We start from the raw sequence: 20,068 nt of genomic DNA, 5'->3' as shown, positions 1-20,068 counted from the left end.
CCAGATACTCCTATCTCGTGGGCTAATCAACCAGGCAAGGCCACCCAAAAGGAATCGTTCCAACGTCCCCTCGAACCAAGAAACTTTTCGCCTCGTTCTTAAGCGATTCGAACGAAATCGTTCGATCACGATCGCGGCGAGCCGTCTCCGCGATCTCTCGCCTCATACTAACTTTTCATCTGAAAATGCCTGCCTGTTGAGTCATACCGTTTACGTACCGCTCGCATCGAGTTCTGCCTCTATACGGTAATTACAACGACCCAAGGCAAGTGCTGTAAGGAGCTTAGCGATAATTGATCATAAAGGTGTTATAGCGTTGTGCGATAAATGCACCGCTCGAGACGGAGCCAGAGTTCGGTTCGTTCGAGTATGCGCCGAGCGATTAGAGAAACCTACCGCTGACGATCTCTTTGATTGGTCTCTGCTACGGGATCGAGTGCAGTGACTGTCTAATTAGGACTCGTGGGTGGTTCTGATCGCGTGATGTATAAAGTACCCAAATTATTTCAATTACAGGAAGCTGAGGAATTTTTAAACGTACTCATATTTCACCCCTTTAGACCACCCTCAAGAATACAAATTCTTCGAATCTCCCTGCATCTCTTTGAATCTCTTTGAATCTCTTTACAATCGTGCAAAGATCCTGTTCACCTCGAAACTACCCTTAGCAACGAACACGAGGTGTACAGAGACCCGTATACTACCGGCGACAATCTGCTCGGATCGTCCCGTCCCGTTGGATCGCGGCGGAGCGGACGCGATCGTGCGAGCGTAATGGAATAGTAATTGTCAGCGGGACGAACGGTAATCGCGGTGCGCAACAGCCGGGCGTATTGTCGGCCGTACGAGACGAGATCTCCGGTATCGATGGCCGGGGAGCAGACTCTTCCTGGTATCGCGAGGCGGCGACCGCCACAGGCGGAGCTGGGCCGCGGGAACGCGCGTTAACGCGTACGTACGTACGTACGCGGAGCGGATCGCCGATCGTACGCTCGCCCGCGCGCGCGCACGTGTGTTACAAATGCGTTACGTGCGTCCTTTTTCCACGTGTGCATTAGAAGCCCGCTCGTGCGTGCGTGGACGCGTCGCACACGCGCGTGCATGGGTAATTGGTGAGCTGATAAATGGAGAGAAGTTTACCGGTTAGCGCGATGTGTCCTGACCGTTTCTCAGACGGTTGCTACACGTAGACGCGGACTTTTTCGCGAGGATGCACGTGTTCGTTAGCTTAACGAATTGCGCGCGGTTAAAAAGAGAGGGCGGAGGGGGTTAACGGAGGAACGGGTGCGCCGCGATGGTTCGTCTCTCTTTATTTATCCGCTTCTTTTCTTCTGGTAGGAAGTATTTTGTAACCGGCAGCCTCTCCGTTTAACGGTGCAATTTGTTGTCGACTGTGAGTCGAGCGCAAGGATCGCGACGGAAAAATGATAATTAATACCCCAGGTGTATCCGCGGGTTATTTATACAACGAAATGGTATTTTGTTCACTCGGGGGGTAAATTGATGGGGCTCGATCTTTCCTCGATCGCGAGGCATCGTACGAACGTTGTATAATATCACTCGATAATATTCCGAGTGCAACACACCAGTTTCTGCTTAATCATCCAAGTCGATGCACTTGGTACACTCGGCTCTCTGGCTGCGGCCGGGTAGCTCTACTTAACAACCACCGCACCTCCGGGTCGCCGGTTAATGACTCAAAGCAATCAGTATTATGCTATGCTCGATAGGACGTATCAGAAAAAGAGGAGGATCGCCGGGTTGGGGGGGAAAAAAGGAGCATATTGGAACGTTTTAATCACTCAGAAATTTGTACAGGGGAAACAGAAGATATCGATCAGGCGAACCGAGGCGCGTAATCGGCCGAGGGAATACCGTTCCGCGCAGGGATCAACGTACAGGATGAAGCAATTGAATGTTGTAATGGTCGGAATCGATGAATCTCATCGAACAGCGAACGACTACTCATCCTCGTGTCGTGGAATTAAGATATCGATCTATAGAATCGAGCACCGCGATTGGGGAATCGACGGACGGGGCTTGCCCGGCTTATGGGGCATAATATCTCGGCGCAGGATCGGCTACGCGCATCTTTTTTGCCGTGTAGCACGTGTTCATTACGTGGCTCGATGCTCGTGGTGGAAAAATTGCGGCGATGTGTATGTTAATTCGTTCTGATCGGACAATTAGAGGGAACGGTGGATGGATGGGGCATTGAGATATCGAGCAGACGAGCCTCGCGCAGCCAGCACCGACGGAATAATCCTTTCGTTAAACGATTTGAATTATATTTTAAAAACAGGAAACAATTAACGATATTAGAGGGAATACGAATGCGAAGCTGTTGAGCCAGAGGATGGCGGACTTTGAGATTCGTTCTCTGGTAGGAAAAGTATCACGTTGCGTGCATTCGAGGCGGATAGAAGCACTTATTTTGCTTACGAGTCGAGCTGCAGGCTGTCAGGCAGAGTACGAGGAAACAGCCGATGGAGCAGAAGGAAGAGAAAGAAATGGACGCTTGCGGAGGTGGTGTGTTCGATACATGGACGCATCGGGTTGGAACTAGGCTTTGGGTTGAGCGAACGAACGAATCGAACGCAGAGCGTCCAGTATTTTTACGCTTTAATCGACCGCGTCAGGTCTCGCGAGAGATTCCGATCCGGAGACTTGTCGCACCGTCCACGTTCGAGAACATCGCTTTATTTCCGCCACACCTGGCATAATTAACTCTTCTTTCACGTTTTCGATCGCAAATCGTTTCTCCTTCGATCTCGTCGATCCTCGATCAGAGACGATTCTTTCCTTCAAACTGTCGATTGTCTCCCAGAAGTATGTAACGATTAGCAAGAATTTGTAGCGACGATTAGTCGCTCGAATCGAACGATTCGATCGGCGTTGCTCGACGTAGAAAGGAATTCGAGTCGAGCGATAGTCGGAGGATAAATGAAAAAAGTGGAGAAAGAAATCTCGATCAGACGGATAGATAGTCGCGACGTGTGCAATACCAGTGTCGAACAATCGCGACAGGTGGAAAATTCTCGCGTGATAAATTTAGAATCGTATCTCGCACTTTTCGTGTCTCTCTAAAAGCAAAAAGGACTCGTCTTTCGATTAAACAGCGGTAGTTTCAAGAAGAGAGAGAGAGAGAGAGAGGTCGAGCAACGCGCTCCCGTTCCCAGGAGGGACACAGCATCCGGCGACTCCAATAAATCCCAGAATAATAGAAACGCCTCGACAGACCGGAGTCGATATCCTTCCTGGTGCCGCAGGAAACGATCGCGGGGACGACGGTCTGCCCTCGAAGTCGGTCATTATCGCCGCGGCGAATCCAGTTACTTCTCGCGCGGTCTACGCCAATCGATTCGTCTCCGTCGGGCATAACCGATCCGCCGATGTATCGGCTCTTTCCTGCGTTTAGACGCATTCGTGGACGTCTCATCCGCGTGCCCACCTGACGATCGCTTTCTTTCGATTCGCGAACTTTGAAACACTCTGCTGTCGATTGATTTGGCATTGGTTTGTGGTTCGTTCGTCTGTTCGTTGCGTTTTAGCAAAAAAATATGTCTGAATAATTAGCCTCGGTTGTTTCGTTTTTGAAAATTTGCCTGGCGAACGGCCATCGCAAAATCGACGTGCTCCCACGAGAGCGAGATCGGCATTCCACGAATCTTTCATAACAGGATCGACTAATTTCGATTATTTCGGATTAACAGCATCTATTCAGAACGAGATCCGGTGGCCTTTTAGTCACGGTCTTGCGTGATTTACCTGTTAATCGTCACGCAGACAGACACCGATTTCATGGGAGAGGAGTTTTTAGGATACATCCACAACAAATACTGCTCCTCGATTCTGTTTCTTTTTTTTCTATTTTTTCTTTTTACCTGGGACACTTTAACCGTGAGTTTCCGGGATGGTTATGCAAAGGAATGGAAATATTCTCGGCTATTCCTCTTTTTATCTACGCGCTCGTTTTTAATAGCGTCTCTCACTGTTTCTCGAAGTTATTCCGTTCGAAAAATTCCTTTCTCCTCGTGGTTCGATAGAATGTCGAACGGAAATATGACGCATCAAATTACGATCGAAAGGGAAACATTTCGCGCCACTGAAACGACTTTATCTAGCAAAAAAAAAAAAATACGTTCCGTAACAAGAGTACTTAGTCTCGAGAGCAATTCCTTCCGCATGAACGCGAAGCAGAACGAGAACAGAACGAAGAACAGGGCGAGAAAATAAATGAATACATAATAAAATTCAACGTCCACTTCCTCCCCTCGTAACTCGCGTTTATTCCCCGTCATTTCCTAATTAATCCCTGTTGGACGACTTCCTGCAAACGGAACGGTATCCCCGCGCGATCGATCGATCGATCCACAGTCCTCGGTACGCGGGATCACCAAGCGGGGACGCGAGAGGGGAATGGAAGAATGGAAGGTGAGAAAAGCATTGAACGCAGAGGGGCAAGGAGAGGCGGACGGTGGGCAAAAACCGACAGAGGCCTGCGGTGGACGACTTTCCCATGGTGCCAGGGCGGAGGACGCGGGGCCAGGATGTGCCAGGACCAATCAATTGTACACGCCGGCCTCCGTCTTCTTCCTCGCGCCACCGCGCTTTTCTATTTTTTTCCTCTTTTTCTCGCCGCGCCGCCGCGTCTACGTGGCCGGGTGAGCCGCGCACGGAGCCTTCTCCGAGCGCGAGAAATTTTCGCGAACCCCGGCGCAACGGCCTGACGAGTAGTGCGCCTCGTTTTTCGAGCCATCGCCGAGCGGCGACAAGAAGTCGGGGACGGTGGTTCTCCGCGAGCTACGCGGAGGCGGCGGACTCGCCCGTGGGTGGATGAAACGCGAGTCGCTGGGGAAATGAAAGGATCTCGATGCGGCTGCACAGGTGTTTTAACGTTTGCACAATGCGGTTTTAAACGTGGTGGAATTGTAGCGAAAGGGGAGTTCGTTGCTTTCCGCTACCGTTGCGCTAGCTTCGATTAAATAGAATATCGTTGATACGTCGCTCATCTCTTCAATTTGCGTTCGAGCAACAGAGGCAATCATCCTCTTAGGTGGTCCACTAGATAGTGAAATGAAAATCGAGCAGTTTCTCTCAGTGTCGTCGATTTTTGCCAACGAGGCGCATCGCTCGATCGATCCAGGAACTTCATGGGAGGCGCGTCCGATCGAGACCGCACCGACGCCGCGGTTTCCCGATCTGAAACGATCGTGAAAGTGTTAGGGAAACTGCACAGCGGTGGATCCACCGCGCGGCTCGGTTATCGAGCCGTGTATCGATAAAAATGCAAGGTGGCACGCGGCCTGGACCTTCACTGACTGTGCAAGCGGCACGGTGGGCGGACTAGCAACGACCAAGGCGACTGCACTGAACTGGACTGGCCAGATACGACGGGGCACCGTGTTGATCCTTCCAGGCGCCACGTAACGAGACCTACGAACGAACGGATAAACCATTCTCGAGTGTTTCTTGCGACGAACGTTTCACAGGACGATCGTCAGCTGACGGTGAATAGCAAAGCAGAATGGTTTTAGGATTGCAGTGGCATCTGGAGATTAGCGTACCATTCAAAAGGGTATTGCGCGATTTGGAGAACATTTTGGAATTGGTATTTTAATTGAAGGAGGATTCCACAGATTGATGGACACTTGCTGTTTTAATTGAAAACGATGACGTTAATGGCATAGATGATGTTACAGATTCCGCCAGGTACACATATAATAAATTGTAGCAACCCGTTAAAGCTTAACTCCTCGGCAATTAGACGCGCGTTAAATTAGTAAGATAATTTCCCGGCTTGCGTCTCGGGGGAATAAATTAAATGCTCGTCCGGATGATTTAAACGGACGAATCAATGCTAGATTAGATTACGACCTACTAATTAGAGAAGATTAAGGACTCGCGATTCCGTCTGAATTTCTGTACTTATCAACCAGAATAGGGATGACGCTGCACGCGTCGAATGTCTATTCGCTGACGAGAAACTGGTATTTAAAGCGGACGGGATGGAGCAAATAAAGATCCAAGGAACGGACGCGACCAGTCTTTTTTTCTAGCTAAAAGAAACCAGTAGGAAGTCCACCGTGTTACAGTTAGCCGCTTGTATAATCTTCCGATTATCCACCTGATCGGCGGCGACCGTGCGCCATTGTATTCCACCGGTCGAAATCTGCTCGACTACAATGAATTTTCTGCCGTAGACGTACCGTTAGTGTACACACAAAACCCTAAGAAAACGTGGCAAAAATCCCTGTCACGATGCCCACGTCACCGTGACCAATGGACAGTCGAATGATCTTTGTTCTGGGATAAAAATCAGTCTTATTCTATAGAAATAGCTGTGAGACACTGGAATATCTCACTGTTCCAACGAAAAGCTTGCTTGACCCAACGCATATAGTGTTACATGTAAAATTTCAATTTTCCAACATTCCTCGATGTCTCTCTCGATCGCCTCTCTACGTACACGTGTCGATTTTTTTTTCGAGGTAAAGATTGCTGGTCGCTATGAAAATGATCGTAGCCCACGCGTTCGCCAGGCACGATATGAGTAACGTGGAACAGCCTCGATACAGATTGGAATATTCTAGGGCCAGCGCGGGACCGTTTCCTCGCACGCAACGAATCGCCTCTCACGGAGCAGCTTTGCAACTTTTCTATCTTCACGCACGATCGTCGCATCTGTGCCGATCCGGAGCAAAACGGAGCCACGTAGCTGGCTCGGGAGAAATGAAAGAGCCGCGGTGACGCGATTCGTTTCGATACCTGTCGCCGAACCGTGCTCCACGCTCTGCAATCTCTACACGTACGCGCTCGAGTTTCACGTCGATGGATCCATCGCCCAATGGAAACGCTTATTCGACGTTGCCAATGACACATTTTCTCGCAGGAAATATACGATTTCTACCGCCTTCTTCAAACGGATACTTTTGTAATCTCATCTTTATAACCACTGATGCAAAATTTTGGAGAATTTGAAAATCGATAGAAGCAACGCAAAGGTTTATTTTTGCAGAGTAACGGAAGCGCGTTATGGATTCGAAGAACGCCTCCAATTTTTTTAATAGAACGTTACACTGTTTCATCATCGACACGATTGTTCAGACGTCATCCGCAAGCCTTAATGAAAGGTCGTCCAAGGCGAAACCGTCATCGTCCATGGCCATCATCCATTGTTTCCGCGTTCACATTCTGTACCTCAAATCTAATTCAAATAAAGTAATCCCGATCGCTCTGGTTCCCACTCCTCTTCTGGATGCCTCGCGCGCGGTTTTGGTTCACCTTGGGCTCGCTGAAAATGGGAGAAATTCGCGCCCGGGGCGCGTTCCGTGACGAGTCTCGCGGTTTCGAGATACCTCCACTACGCCTCGCCCTGCCTCGAGCAAAAAGTCAATATTAATTTCCGGCAGCACCGACGGATTCGTCATAGTTCCACCTCCGGTCACGAAACGCCTCGTGAACGCCTCTCCTTGTCCCTCCGCTGCTCGATGAACGGCTGACCAGTTTGCTCTGTATCTACTGACCCGCTATTTCGCTTCGCAACCGACTTTCAGCTCGCAGAAGTACCCTGATAACTTCGTATCGCGGACTTGGAATCGTGCAATCGATGCATTTCAACACGCTGATTGAATATACGAAAAACAAAAACAGCTGGCGAACGATTTTTTCAATGTTCCACTGTTAGTAACGTGGTCTGAGAATTGAGCGATTAACTGCGATGTGGCGATCGCATTAAGTAGCATTAATCGTGGTTTCATTAGGGAGAACTTGTTCCTGGCCGTGGAAACGATAAGTGACATGTCAGGAACGACGTTGGTTTTGCTAATTTGACTTTCGCTGGCACCCGTGTTACGTGCCTGTTTAACGGGTTATTAATTCAGCTCGATCGCTCGTAACGACGTGCTCGCGCCGCCTGCCTTTCTCGACGGAGGCGTAGGCACGGTGGATCGATCGACGGATCAGCCAGGAACGCGATATTCCTCGTATCGATTACCTCGCGTCCGGAGACGGGAAACATCGAAAAACATCGATAATCCAAACGGCGCTATCGCGATGGCACTGGTAACCTCGAACGATCGCGAGGTGTTACTCCTGTCAAACGGCATCTAAAATACCAGCCACTCGGACTGGACGGCTTATCTAGCCGATCCACAGCTGAATAAAAGCACACTTCCTAGTAGGTGTAACGAGCGCGAAAATAAAGCAACGCGATCTCGCCCTCGCGCGCGGTACCGTCCGACATCCAAAAACGATCTGCACAATCTGAACAAGTTCGACCAGTCTCCACCCTTCCGTGTACTTAGAAAGCCATTACTCAAGAAATTCCAAGCCGTCCGGTAAATTCAACCGGTCCAACGGTAGATCACTATCCGTGATCCTCGGCTACCGTACGTACCCCCTTTTCCGCCCTTTCACGGCACGATGAAAAAGCGCGAGAGGCATCTTACCGAGTTCTCGATGAAGATAGAAACGTTCGGGGTCAGGGAATCGGCAGATGAACCAGCAGATAATCACGGAACCGGCGTTTATATAGAATGTAGATGTAATCACCGGCTCGCAGGACTCGGAAGAAGGAGACTCGACACAACCTGGCCTCACCCCCTCTCTCTTTCTCACTCTCTCCACCATCCCTCCTCTTTCTTCCTCCCTCTGGGGAAAGGATAGAGGCCAGATGCTGGCGTTGATCCTTCCAACGTCGGTGGGATGCACCTTGGTACCTGTTACCTGCTACCTAGCTACCTTGCATGATGGGGACGGGACCCGAAGGTAGCGACCCCGGATTAGAACGAGTGTGCCACGCGCCAAGGCTTCTACAGGTGGCTCTTTAAAACTCACTTATCCGCCTCCTTCCTCTCGTGACTCCCTCGCACGCGCCCTTAAAGATCGTTCCCGATTGTATTCCACCGTGTGGAGACACTGGGAGGCGGAGGGATCGATCGAAACGCGATCCTGGAAGGTTACCACCAGGGGGTTGGTATTTTCGACGTCGTTGATTAACGATGGAAATTGAGCAGAAGGAATTTCAGACTACGTAGCGGGGAATATAATAAAAATAGAAAAGTACTCTGCTTCGTGGACTTTGGCGAGCGTGGGTCATTAGAATCAGTGGGAAACGTCGCAAAAAATCGGCGTTGATCTAAGAGCGAACAGGTTCACCCAGAAAGTTTCGCCTGCGTTTTTACGTAATCGAAAAAGTCGACGGGGAACCTAATTAAGTGGAATGCGATCGCGATTTTTCTCGTCAGCGAACGGATCGCGTTCTAGAGGCGTACTTTGTCGAGTAGCGAGGTGATAACGCCGGTCGCGTCGAGCGTCCCGATGTCGTCCGCTGAAATGGCCGCTTCGCACGGTCGCCGATGAAATCTCTCATATGTTTCGCGTAATAAGCGGCGAGCGGCCGGTTCGTTACGCGCCAGGCTAGAAGAGGGACCTCTGGACGGAGCTGTAAAAACCGGAATCGGTGGGGCCGATTCGAGCGGCGTCGATCGAGAAGCGAGGCGGGACCCCTGCCCGGCGATAGTTATTGCACGCCGCTTTATCGTGCACCGTTACGCGTCGTTGTGTAATCGAAAGTCCCGCGTCGATGCGCCGGTAGACTCGAAAGTTTATTCCGATAGCCTGGCGTGTCGCGGTAGCGCCATTCGTTGCGGCTACGAGGAATTTTGTTGTTATGGCTGGTTTTATGGAGACTGAAATTGCTGCCGGCCTTTCCTCTTATCCGAGGGTTGTTATCGGGCTGCGTTTCGAGATTCCCAACGAGAAGCGATAGAAGTGATTCTACACGACCATAGGATTCTAACGCATTAACAGATCGATGGAGTATAATCCAACGTTAATTATAAAAAAAATCCACCAACTATTTAAAAATCCATAAATTCCACTGTCTTAAATATATGATACCCTAAAAAACGCCAGCAACATATAAACTCCCAACTAGCTATGTATCAACCGCTCGAGAAATCACCCCCAAAAGAATGCCATCATCCATATCATCGAACAAGACGCGAGATCACTTTCGATCGGCCCGCTCCATCGAGCGGAGGACTCGCGAGATTCTCGAGGGAGAGAGAGAGGGAGAGAGCACTCCGTTGGGACCCGGTCATGCAAGAACGGCCGTGGAACGGCACGTGCCACAGGTGGCTTATCCAGAGCCGGCGGTGTCCGCGAAACCGGCGCGTCTTTTCTCTTTTAGCCGGTCCACACGTCCCAACAGGAAGCGGTGGAACCGGAATCGGGGACCGTCCGCGCGACAGACGACGCGAATCGCCGCTCGCGTATCTCCCTCACGTGGGCCGCGCGCGCCGCCTCTCTCGCCATGCTCCGCTAGGCTCGCGCGATTTTTGTTCATTAACAGGACACCGCGCGCCGCCAGATCGGCGGAGGACCGGTCTCGAGCCGGGATCGCTCGTACAGCGACCGATAACAATGCACGGGGATTTACGAGCCGATCCGTGATAAACGGTGGAAACTGTTTCGGCTCGTTCCCGCGGCGGGGACCTCGATTGCGACTTCCACTGCGGAGGACCGCGGTGATTTACGGTGTTTTTGATCAGCGGAATGGTCGAGGGAGAGGTTGTTCTCTCGATTGGACATCTCGTCGGTTCGAGATGGGGGAATTGGACGAGGGAGATTAATTGGTCTCGCGTATCGACGGGTAAGTTTGTTTCGGTTAAGTCCTGGTCGCGCGTCGTTGAGGGTTGCGAGGTGATACGCGATGTTAGTGAAAGATTTGGAGCTCGAAATTGGGGATGTTAGATGTTTCGATTGATCTAATGCCTCGACAAGTCTCGAAACTATTAATACGAAGGAGGAATTGACCGATTCTCGCTCTCTTTAAGTCGACCACTGTACCTGGTATTAATGTAGAGGTATATGCGTTCGCGAATTGCTGTATCCGCGGCACGTGCGTCGCCACGGTGGCCAAGTACGGTTAATCAGGTTAATGAGCAGCCGCAGCGATCTTTTTGTCGGCTGGAAGCTCGATCGAGCGCCAATGCTAATCCCTCGCGCGCTCGCAGGTTACGTCGACGGGCGCGCTACACGACTCGGTTGAATATTCATACGAGCCATCGGAAGCCGCGCGATCATCCTCGCCTCGATGCGTCCGCGATGGCCGTCATCGGCTGTAAGATCTACGGAAAAACTGGGAAACCCGAAAAACTCGTTCGCGAATCTTTACGTCGTTATGAATTATTCAATATCGCATCGATTGTAGCTTGTTAACGTAACGGTAGACGCGTTCACCTGTCCTGGCTCCGCCATACATGCAATTAAACCTTCGTAAACCATTATATAATATATTCCACTTCTTCTCTCCTCCTTAATACAACACGTATTTTCCCGTTCTCCGGATGTATTGGAAATTTTAATCGTTTGACGCAAACCAAGGTGTGTTTGTTTAGAAAATAGGATAATTCCGCGATTACCACTCAAAATCCTCCTCTCTCTGTTCCTCGTTTAAAAATCGCGCGGTTTCATGGGAATGGCCGAGCAGGAGTTGCAAGCAGCCCTCGATTTTCCCCAGGAACTCGGCGTTGGAACGCTATCATCGTACGCAAACAGCGAACTACTCAGATAGCCGCGATGCAACGAGAGGCAGGGGCGGTGAGCGCTACCACGGACCCGCTACCGTTCTTCCTGCTCGTCTTTCTCTCCGCCGTCAGCCGATGCCCCTTGACTGGCGGTAATGGCGGTGCAGTCGGCGCTTAACAACGCGTGACAATATGCATCAAGAAATTGCCCCGGCCGCCACGGCGTTTCACAATAGATCCCCGTTCGCGTACCCCGGCTCCCTGTTACGCTGTCGTAGAATACGCGCTGGAACCGATACGGGCCCGCGCAACAAAAGAGTCGAACGGCGAACGGTCCGCCGTCGAGTCTCACGCGAAAACGCCTATACATTATGCAACCGGTCGGGCCCATAAACGAATGCCAACAGCGTTACCGCCGTATCGAAGATGGGATCCTTGGAAAAGGGTCCATTCGTCTCTCTGGCTGCGTATCCCGTGGGATTTCGTGGCTGGGTAGGAATCTCCGTGCCTCGAAAGGCTCCCAGCTTCCTCCATCCCTACCAGCTACCTCCAACCCGTTGGTCATGTTTATTAATTTATTCGAATCGCGCGCTGGAATCCACGGCATTCCCGCGATGATCTATATGAAGGTGGCGAACCTGCGGGGCTCCTGCGCCGCGGGCTTCCGTGTTGCATTCTTTCTCACGTTGCCCGGTTCGATCGCGAATCCGGAAATCGAGCATCGGTTAATGCGTTGATTTTTTTCTGAGGCTGCCTGAACTGCCTGGGCGATCTGTTTTTAATATCGTTTAGAGGAGAGGGTCGACGGGATGGCGCGAGTATCGCGGGTTTCCGCGGGTTCTACTATTCGCCAGGATCGGCTGGTATGCGTCGGTTCTTGTCGTTCCTCGCGAAGGAATTCGAGGGTTTATTTAGTACGTTGGTTATCCCCGTAGCGTATGAGGGATCCTCTCGCTTTACGATTCCACGGCCGCGCGGGGTAGCTGGTTTCTAACCGATTGGGCGAGATTAAATCCGCGTCGTGCATTATATACGCCCGGTTGTTTCGCTATATTTCTAATTACAGTAAATTCTAACGCGCGTCTAACAATAAACCACGGGGCACCCGGGAACCTACGGTATGTTCAACGAGTCGTACAGTTGTAAACGAACGTGCATACGTGCTCCACCATTCGGGTGGGATAAGGTCAGCACGGTTTGCCGACGGTTACTAGCAAATAATGGCCCAAGCCATGGGATCTAAATAGTAACGCGCTCGCTATGTGTATCTAGGTATTTTCATTATTTTCTATTAATCATCCACGTTGCACGTCGCTGCTATAATTGTAGAGTAAACCTTCGTGATTACGGTTCGACCATACGATCCTAAGATCGTTAGTACGTATTTGATCCATCCTTCGTAATCCAAAGGTGGACCAAGCATCCGCGCGGAAGGATCGACGATCTTCTGCAGCCTCCTCCAGGACGATGGCCACACACGCAAAGCATTTTTCCCTCTATGCAAACACGATCGTCGAGTTCGAAGCTCGTTGCGCGCAGTCCCAGCTAGTTTCCTCGGGCCCGACAGTTAGAGGCTGGCTGTCTAAAGAGAGGGGCCAGTTAGCGAACCGCGCGGCCGTTCAGGGCTGCCTATAAACAATGGTTTTAGCGAGTGCGTAGACACAACGGACTCCCACGGTCCTTGAGAGGGAAAACGGGGAACGTCGTCTCCGCGAGCGAGCCAGCCAGCCTGGTCTTTACGCGCACTTTGCCCGTCCACCGTTCACCCACTTTGCCTTAGTTAAGGCCGTTTTCGAGCGTTCCTAGATACGCGGACCGTTCTCCCTCTGCCACGACCGGCGTCCAACGACGCCCCGGCTTTTACCCGACGTTTACTCCGGCGTTCTAGCTACATTCCAGCCTCCATTAGGCGGCGAGCACGAGCCCTCCCGTATTCGAGCCAGAAGGTTACCCAGAGCTCCTCTACCGGCTAAACAATCATCCCTCTCGTTTCCGATAAGTTCCTAGCCTTTTTGCTAACCTCAGGAGCGAGCAGTTTCTTGCGCAGCCGCGCGGTTCGGACGTTCCTCACCCAATACCTCCTTTTTTTTTCAACGGGGTAACGACGGCGATGATCGCTGGTTTTCTGAGGTTTAGAGAGAGGCATTCGTTGAGAGGCTCTGTTTCTTTGGTTTCCGTCAGTAATGTAGGCTGGATTGTTTTGCGCAGCTTTCGGACGCGGTTTAAGTGAAAAGATTCGAGCTTTCATCGTGGAATCAATCGTTGCGACTTTAGCATAGAGTTTGGGTCAGAATCACATTTTTCTTGTCCCAACTGACGTTGCTCAGATGTGAAACTGTTATAGTTTAGTATTTAGCAAGGTTCCAACTGGGAATAATCAATTGGAGAGTAACGCGTAGGTCTGGAATTATCGAACAAATCGAGGAAGAAAGATCGCGATGTCGAAACGAAGAGAATCCGACTCCCACGCGGCGTCGAGTTCACGGGATTCCTGCGAACACGGCGGAACGCGGGAGCTGGTTCGAATTTCACGGTTGATTGGCGAACGCCGAATGACAATTGGCTCGTCGGACGATGCCAGTCGGGGGAAGATTTTACGCCATTCCTCCGCGAGCAATCCTGCCCGCGGGAACCGCGGAGATAGCCTCGTCTTTACTGCCTCTAATTCTACCGTGCGTTTATTAATACGGTGCCGGGGCATCGTTGCCACGGGAATCGCCGGATTCTTCCGCGAAGAATCGATTCCAAAGCAAATACGGGACTCGTTCACCCGCCTCGAATAGATGGTCTCGCTTTATTAGAGGAGCGTGGGTTAGCTGCGTTCAACTTTTTCACCGGCATCCAGAGTGGCCTAGAAATGGTCCCTTTCACTGTTCGTATCACCGTTGCCGGGGCCAATCGTAACAAAATATTAGGAACGCCTGGTAACAAGATGACAATAACGATGAGCCAGCGAAACGGATTCGTTCCTGCGCCGTTACGTCACAGAGTAAATTATTTAGAAGTTCAGTTAGTCATCGCGAGAAGAATCTCTACGCGATGCTATCCATGTTTAAATACCAAAGTCGTTTCGGTATACAGGAAACATCTTCAGAATGATTCTTCGATCGATCGATTCCTCCGCAACGGACTTAAAAAAAATTCAATTTACCCCGTCGAACAATCGAATCATCGCTTCTGTGCAGCGCCATTTCGACTTCCTCCTTGGCCGCGGAGGGGTCGCAAGAAAAGCAATTCCCCGAAAACCGAGCCGGGGCGCGTCTTATATAGGTCGGTGATCCGTCCAGAGAGTATCGTTCAGAGAGCGACGCGTCCATTCATCCTTTCATTCATCCAGGTGGAATCAGAGGTGGCTAGCGGGGCCTGGTCCGCGCCGCGGCGGCCTTCTCGCCGGTAATAAGCAAAAAAGCGTAGCCCTGCCGGGCCATTACGCGGGGCGGGCGAGGCGTTCGCCGACCGCGGGGTGTAAAAAGCGTGGCAAAGCCGATTCGACCGCCGCCGTCGCCGCCGACGATTCATTTTTCTGCCACTCCGAGCAACACCCGCGACGGGTAGCTAGACGCGGCCGCCATTGTCTACGGCTATTCTTGCGCGGGGAGGAAGCCAAGGATCGTCGATCGAAAACTGTGTTACACCTTTCGGGTTTGGCGAGGGCCAGCGCGCACCTGCGCCGCGACTAACCGGATGGACTCGAAGAAAACGTGGCTGGGTAGTTGATTTTTCCATCGATGAGGAGGGTGGAAGAGGGTCGGGTATCGATTCTTTTTGCGTTTCGCAGGTTTTGTTCGGCTGGCAGCGGCGATTTGAATGGATCGGTGATTGGAATGCTTGGAACGAACAGAGATGATCGTGTCTTTTTTTGTTTGTTTGTTCTAGAAGGAGACGAGGGGTTGAACAGACGCCTCGTCCAGATCGACGGGGTGTTGTCCGAGGCGGAGGGTGGTGGCGGAAGGCGGGGGTCGGAAGGAGGGTGGCGTGCTATGATCAGCATGGAGCTTCCGGCACACACGACGCAGCATGGTGCTCTTCACCTGGGGGTCGGGGTCGGGGTCAACCCAGGTGACCCAGCCGGAAGTGCCCTGACCGCCATTCATCCGCATCCACAGGACCCTCTGGCTCTCCACCACCATAATCACGGAGCTGCAACACCCGGAGGTATGCACGAGGACTCCAAGAAAAAACGTATGTTTCTTCTTACGAATCCATTTGCCTCGATTTTTTACATCTTGATTAAGAACAACGTAGGAAAGAGTTGAGCGCGAAATCACGTATGTTTGAAATTGTTATCGATGATATCATAGTCGATGTCATTATAGTTGAAGACACTTTCCTACGATTCTAGTTTTAATTAGTTTTAATTATCATAGTTTCTTCGCGATTTATATTATTTTTCACTCTCTCTCTGTCTCTTCTATTAGATCGAGCACTGGTGAGTAATTTGTTCTCATCGGATATTCACTCTTGGATTCGATTGAAGTAGTACAGTTTGTGCAACTTCATTCATCCACTATCAAGACAAACGAGTTTTGACGCAACGAAAGAGTCACGAGGTTAATGCTTCATCACAGTAATTGGTCTTCTTCTTGTCCGCGTTGTCGAGTCAACGTCCACCTCATAAAAACGATCCACGGGCGATGCCGACACTTGTATACTGGTTCTTCGCCTGCCGCCGTGTATCAGCACGCTCCAGGACATTCTTCGAATTCTTCCCTTAACGTCGCGTTGTTTCTTCTACGACCGAGCAATGTAAATTTGTTTTGCTTCTTGCCCGCGCTCTGCCAACTTTTTCCGTTCTTTTTCATTCGACCTTTTCCCGTTTCTTGCGCGCCCGCGTTCAGAATCCGATCGAGTACTCAGATCAGCACTTTCCACGTTAAACAATTAACTTCAACTGCAAATCTTATTGACGGCAAATACTCCCTCGATTCCCTCGCGATATTACGGTACAAAAAGCAACGACACCGCTGCGAGTCTGTCTTGCGCGGCAATTATGCACGGCTCTGCAAATAGCATCGCCGTTCGATCGACGACTTTCCACTTTTTTCCAGCGTCGATCGACGCCAGGGACGGCTAATAACACGATCATATTTTTCGCGCGATCCCCGAGCCAATCGGAATGCTGTACCCGGCAAAAAGCGTCGCGTTCCACGGGCACGTGCTTCGCGGAAAGCCGCCGATAAATCTTCGTCCGGCTGGCTGCTCGAACACGATCACGCGCGATGACAGTGCACCGGGTTGAGCCGCGGCGAGTCGACGCGGAATTCAGGAATCGCAGGCCACGAACGCGGACTCTACCCGCGGAGAAAATCGAGCACCGATTCCCCGGTTTACGCGCGCGGGGCGCCGCTCGCCACGGGAGGAGGAGATTTTACGATCGACGTTATCCGTCCCCGGGAAGACGAATGGACCCACTTTCGGACGCGATTTATTTGTCAATTAGCCAGATACTGGAGATGATTTACGGCGCAATTGTCCCGGACGATGGAGGCTGATCGTTTATCGAGGGGGAGAATTGCCCCGCGTTCGGCTCCGCGGATTTATTAATTCCGCTAGCGGGTTTGACACGCGTACTCGCGATGCTGTCGGAGTTCAAGGTTCTCCTCCGTCGGTGATAGCCTATAATTTTTCAAACGAGGCCAGTAATTTCGCTTGGAGGGAAACATTTCTTTCGCTCGCACTCGTTTCTGAAACAACAAGAGTATCTTGCATCGATGTAATTAAGTATGACTCAACAGTAGGGGTTCCTTTACAAGGTATACAAATGAATCGTTTCGTGTTCGACGCGAAGAAAGAGTTTCTACAAAATTTCTTCATTAAGCCGTAACGACACGCCAGGACGTAAAGGGCTCCGTTATCCACGGCTGCTTATCCCCGCATCGATATCGTCTTAATTGAATCTTATCCTCGCGAGACATCGAGCCTGGGCGATACGTGCCGATCCCTCATCAAAGACCGCCAGAACAAGAGCCGCGTGAAAGGCCTCCTTGTTCCGTACGGAACAATCGAGTTAGCTGAAGTTGCCCCGAGTTCCACTGGCAACGATCTTTTCGAGCACATATACACGTATACACGGTGTGCCTGTCGCGGCTGGTTCACCTACTTCGGGTTGAAAAATTCGCTGGATAACGCGTGACTCACGAGAATAGCCGTTCAGACCGGCCCTGGGGCTGTTGTTAATTCAAAGAAGGGGTAGCACAATTATCCAACAAGAACTTACGAAAGTCTCAAATATTTCTCCTCTTCGATTACTGTGTAACCAGAAAACTGAACCTGAAGAGTCAAGTATCATCGTCTCGCGTTATATCGATTGCAGTGAATCGTGGCACCTCTTCGCACGACGATAGACGAACGCGAATGAAACCGTCGATCTACGCGCAGGATATTAAAGACGCGAGTCTCTTACCGCACGTTTACGAGCTAATAAAAACGAGGCTATCTCGAGCGAGTACGTCTTTCAAGTAGAAATCTTCTATCTAACTCGCGCAGCTAACAGACTGTCGTCTCGCGAGGTGGTGACCGATTTCTGCGAACCCACCCTGTATAGGCGTGCAAACGGGCGCACAAAGGGCCCGGTGAAGCGGTAGTTCCCCGGAACCAGGCGTCGCGCTGCGGACTCTCGTCGCGTACAAACGTACAGAGCCGTTCCGGACGCTGAAGAGAGTGGCGCTGGTTAAGGAAGATGAAAGGCTCGCCGCCGTGGCAGCAGCCGCGAACGCCGCACGGCCCGTGGAGAACGGCACCGTGTTGCGGGGGAGGCGAACGGAGGTACTTGGAGGCATCCAGGAGGCGGCCAGGAGGGGTCGTTAAATCTAATGATATCAAGTATTTGACGGAGAGGGCCGCGATCAGTTCGGGGACCACACAAGCGCGCGCGACTCGCGCGACCACTTGTAACCTCGACTCTTTCCCAATAGCCGTCTGCTCTCTTCTCTTTTGGATTCGTTCGCGTTTCGAGAGGACGTTTCTCAGCTATAGAGCTACGAGCCAGCTTGATTGAGCAATTTTACAAGTGGTTTACGAAACGGGGTTTAAGTGGAAACTTGTTTTTTTCTTGTGGTTCGTATGTGTAGAGGTCGTACAAGCTATTATATTTGTATCAGTATTTGCATATTGATCGATCTGGACCAGGTACGCTGAATTCCTTATCACCTGGCGGTAAAAATGTCTCGTTGGAGAACAGGAACGAGTGTCAGTGCGCGAGCTACCGCGTTTGATTATCCTTTTTTCTTAATTACCCTCGTGTGTCTTTCTCGTATTCATACGAACTAGTTGTTAGAAAATTTGGACTGCTACACTGTTGCTATTTCTTCTCGAGCTGACTATATTTAGCTCCTTGTGTTTATAATACGCAACTCTGTATTTAATATAATTATACGTTTCACCATTGCGCGGCTTTGTTAGAACGCACAGAATTATGTCGATCTTGCGCAAGAGATTGGATAACAGAGCAACAGCATCGGTTTTCCTCGTTTCAACGTTCGTGAAAACGGTGATTCCATTCAATCGTTTATAATTCCAAGAGTACTGGGTCTCTCTGTCGGTCTTCCACTCCTTGATCGATCATTTACCTATTTAACGACAATCAGCACTGATCGCGGTCTATTCCCATCGGCGGATCGATCTATCAGCCAATCGTACCGCGGCCGTTACTAATTGCGCTCGCTGACGTTTACGTTAATCAATGGCTTAAAGTATTGTTAATGGAATCCTAAATATTTGTCGTCTCACGCTGAGCGACGTTCCAGCTATTCGAATTAAATCGATCACGCGGGACCACCTTCGGGCCATTGTGCCTCTATCTCGATCGCCGGAGATCGATATCGCGCGTCTTCGCGGCCAGCGACGACCAGCCACGATGGAAGATCGCCTCGATTATGCCGGACAAAGAGCATAATTCAATCTCTCCATCCGGGATCCGCCGGTTCCCTCCTTTCCGCCATTCCACTTTCCGGTGAAACTCGTTCGTCTTCGATTAATTAAAGATTTTACATACGCGCGTGGGTTAGAGAAGCTTTTATAACGCAGTTGCACATCAGAGGAGATAACATCGCGTGTGGGAGCTGTAAAAATTGCTTGACTGAACTCACTAACATTTATGAGAAAAGAACAAACGGCAAAGTGGAAGATCACAAATTATTCCGACTTCTTGGTTGGTAATTAAGATACTTATGCGTTATATATTTTCAACTGTATGAACTTCTCTTCACATCGAAGTAAATGAAGCTCTCTCTCTCTCTCTCCTTCTCTTTCGAACTTAAAACAGATTCTAATAAAAGACCACCGTACCACTCGAACTCCTGGTGTAGCACGATCATCGAGAGACGAAACGAAAATAAGCTCGATTTTCCGTCCGTGCGTTTCCACTCGCGGCAATTAGTATCGATACGCGCAACATACTCGAGGGTACATCCTTAACGAGCGGATACCCGCGTTTAATTAGCCGACGCGGGGAAAAATCGTGGCTCGCCGCCGGCGCATAAATTGGGCTCCTCCACTGCGCGGGCGATTTTTCTCGTTTCGCGAGCCGCTCGCGT

At 50.7% G+C, this 20,068-nt stretch overlaps 1 protein-coding gene across 6 annotated transcripts in view; it reads left to right on the top strand.

Annotated features, from left to right (window-relative positions):
* The window catches only part of Sv (paired box protein shaven), a 136,149-nt gene that overhangs the window by 15,722 nt on the left and 100,359 nt on the right, over positions 1-20,068 (top strand). For 3 of the 6 annotated variants that reach the window (XM_076909888.1, XM_076909887.1, XM_076909885.1), the window contains exon 2: positions 15,411-15,716. The exons of 1 other annotated variant lie outside the window; for it this stretch is intronic. In XM_076909888.1, the coding sequence (XP_076766003.1) occupies positions 15,515-15,716 (202 nt within the window). In that variant the 5' untranslated portion in view covers positions 15,411-15,514. The remainder of the gene's footprint in view (positions 1-15,410; positions 15,717-20,068) is intronic. 2 more of the 6 variants (XM_076909886.1, XM_076909889.1) reach the window with 2 other exon arrangements.

Source organism: Xylocopa sonorina, chromosome 2 (genome assembly GCF_050948175.1).
Source record: "Xylocopa sonorina isolate GNS202 chromosome 2, iyXylSono1_principal, whole genome shotgun sequence".
NCBI lineage: Eukaryota > Metazoa > Arthropoda > Insecta > Hymenoptera > Apidae > Xylocopa > Xylocopa sonorina.
Note: the sequence above shows the minus strand (reverse complement) of the source record. Positions and strands in the feature narration are given on the sequence as shown.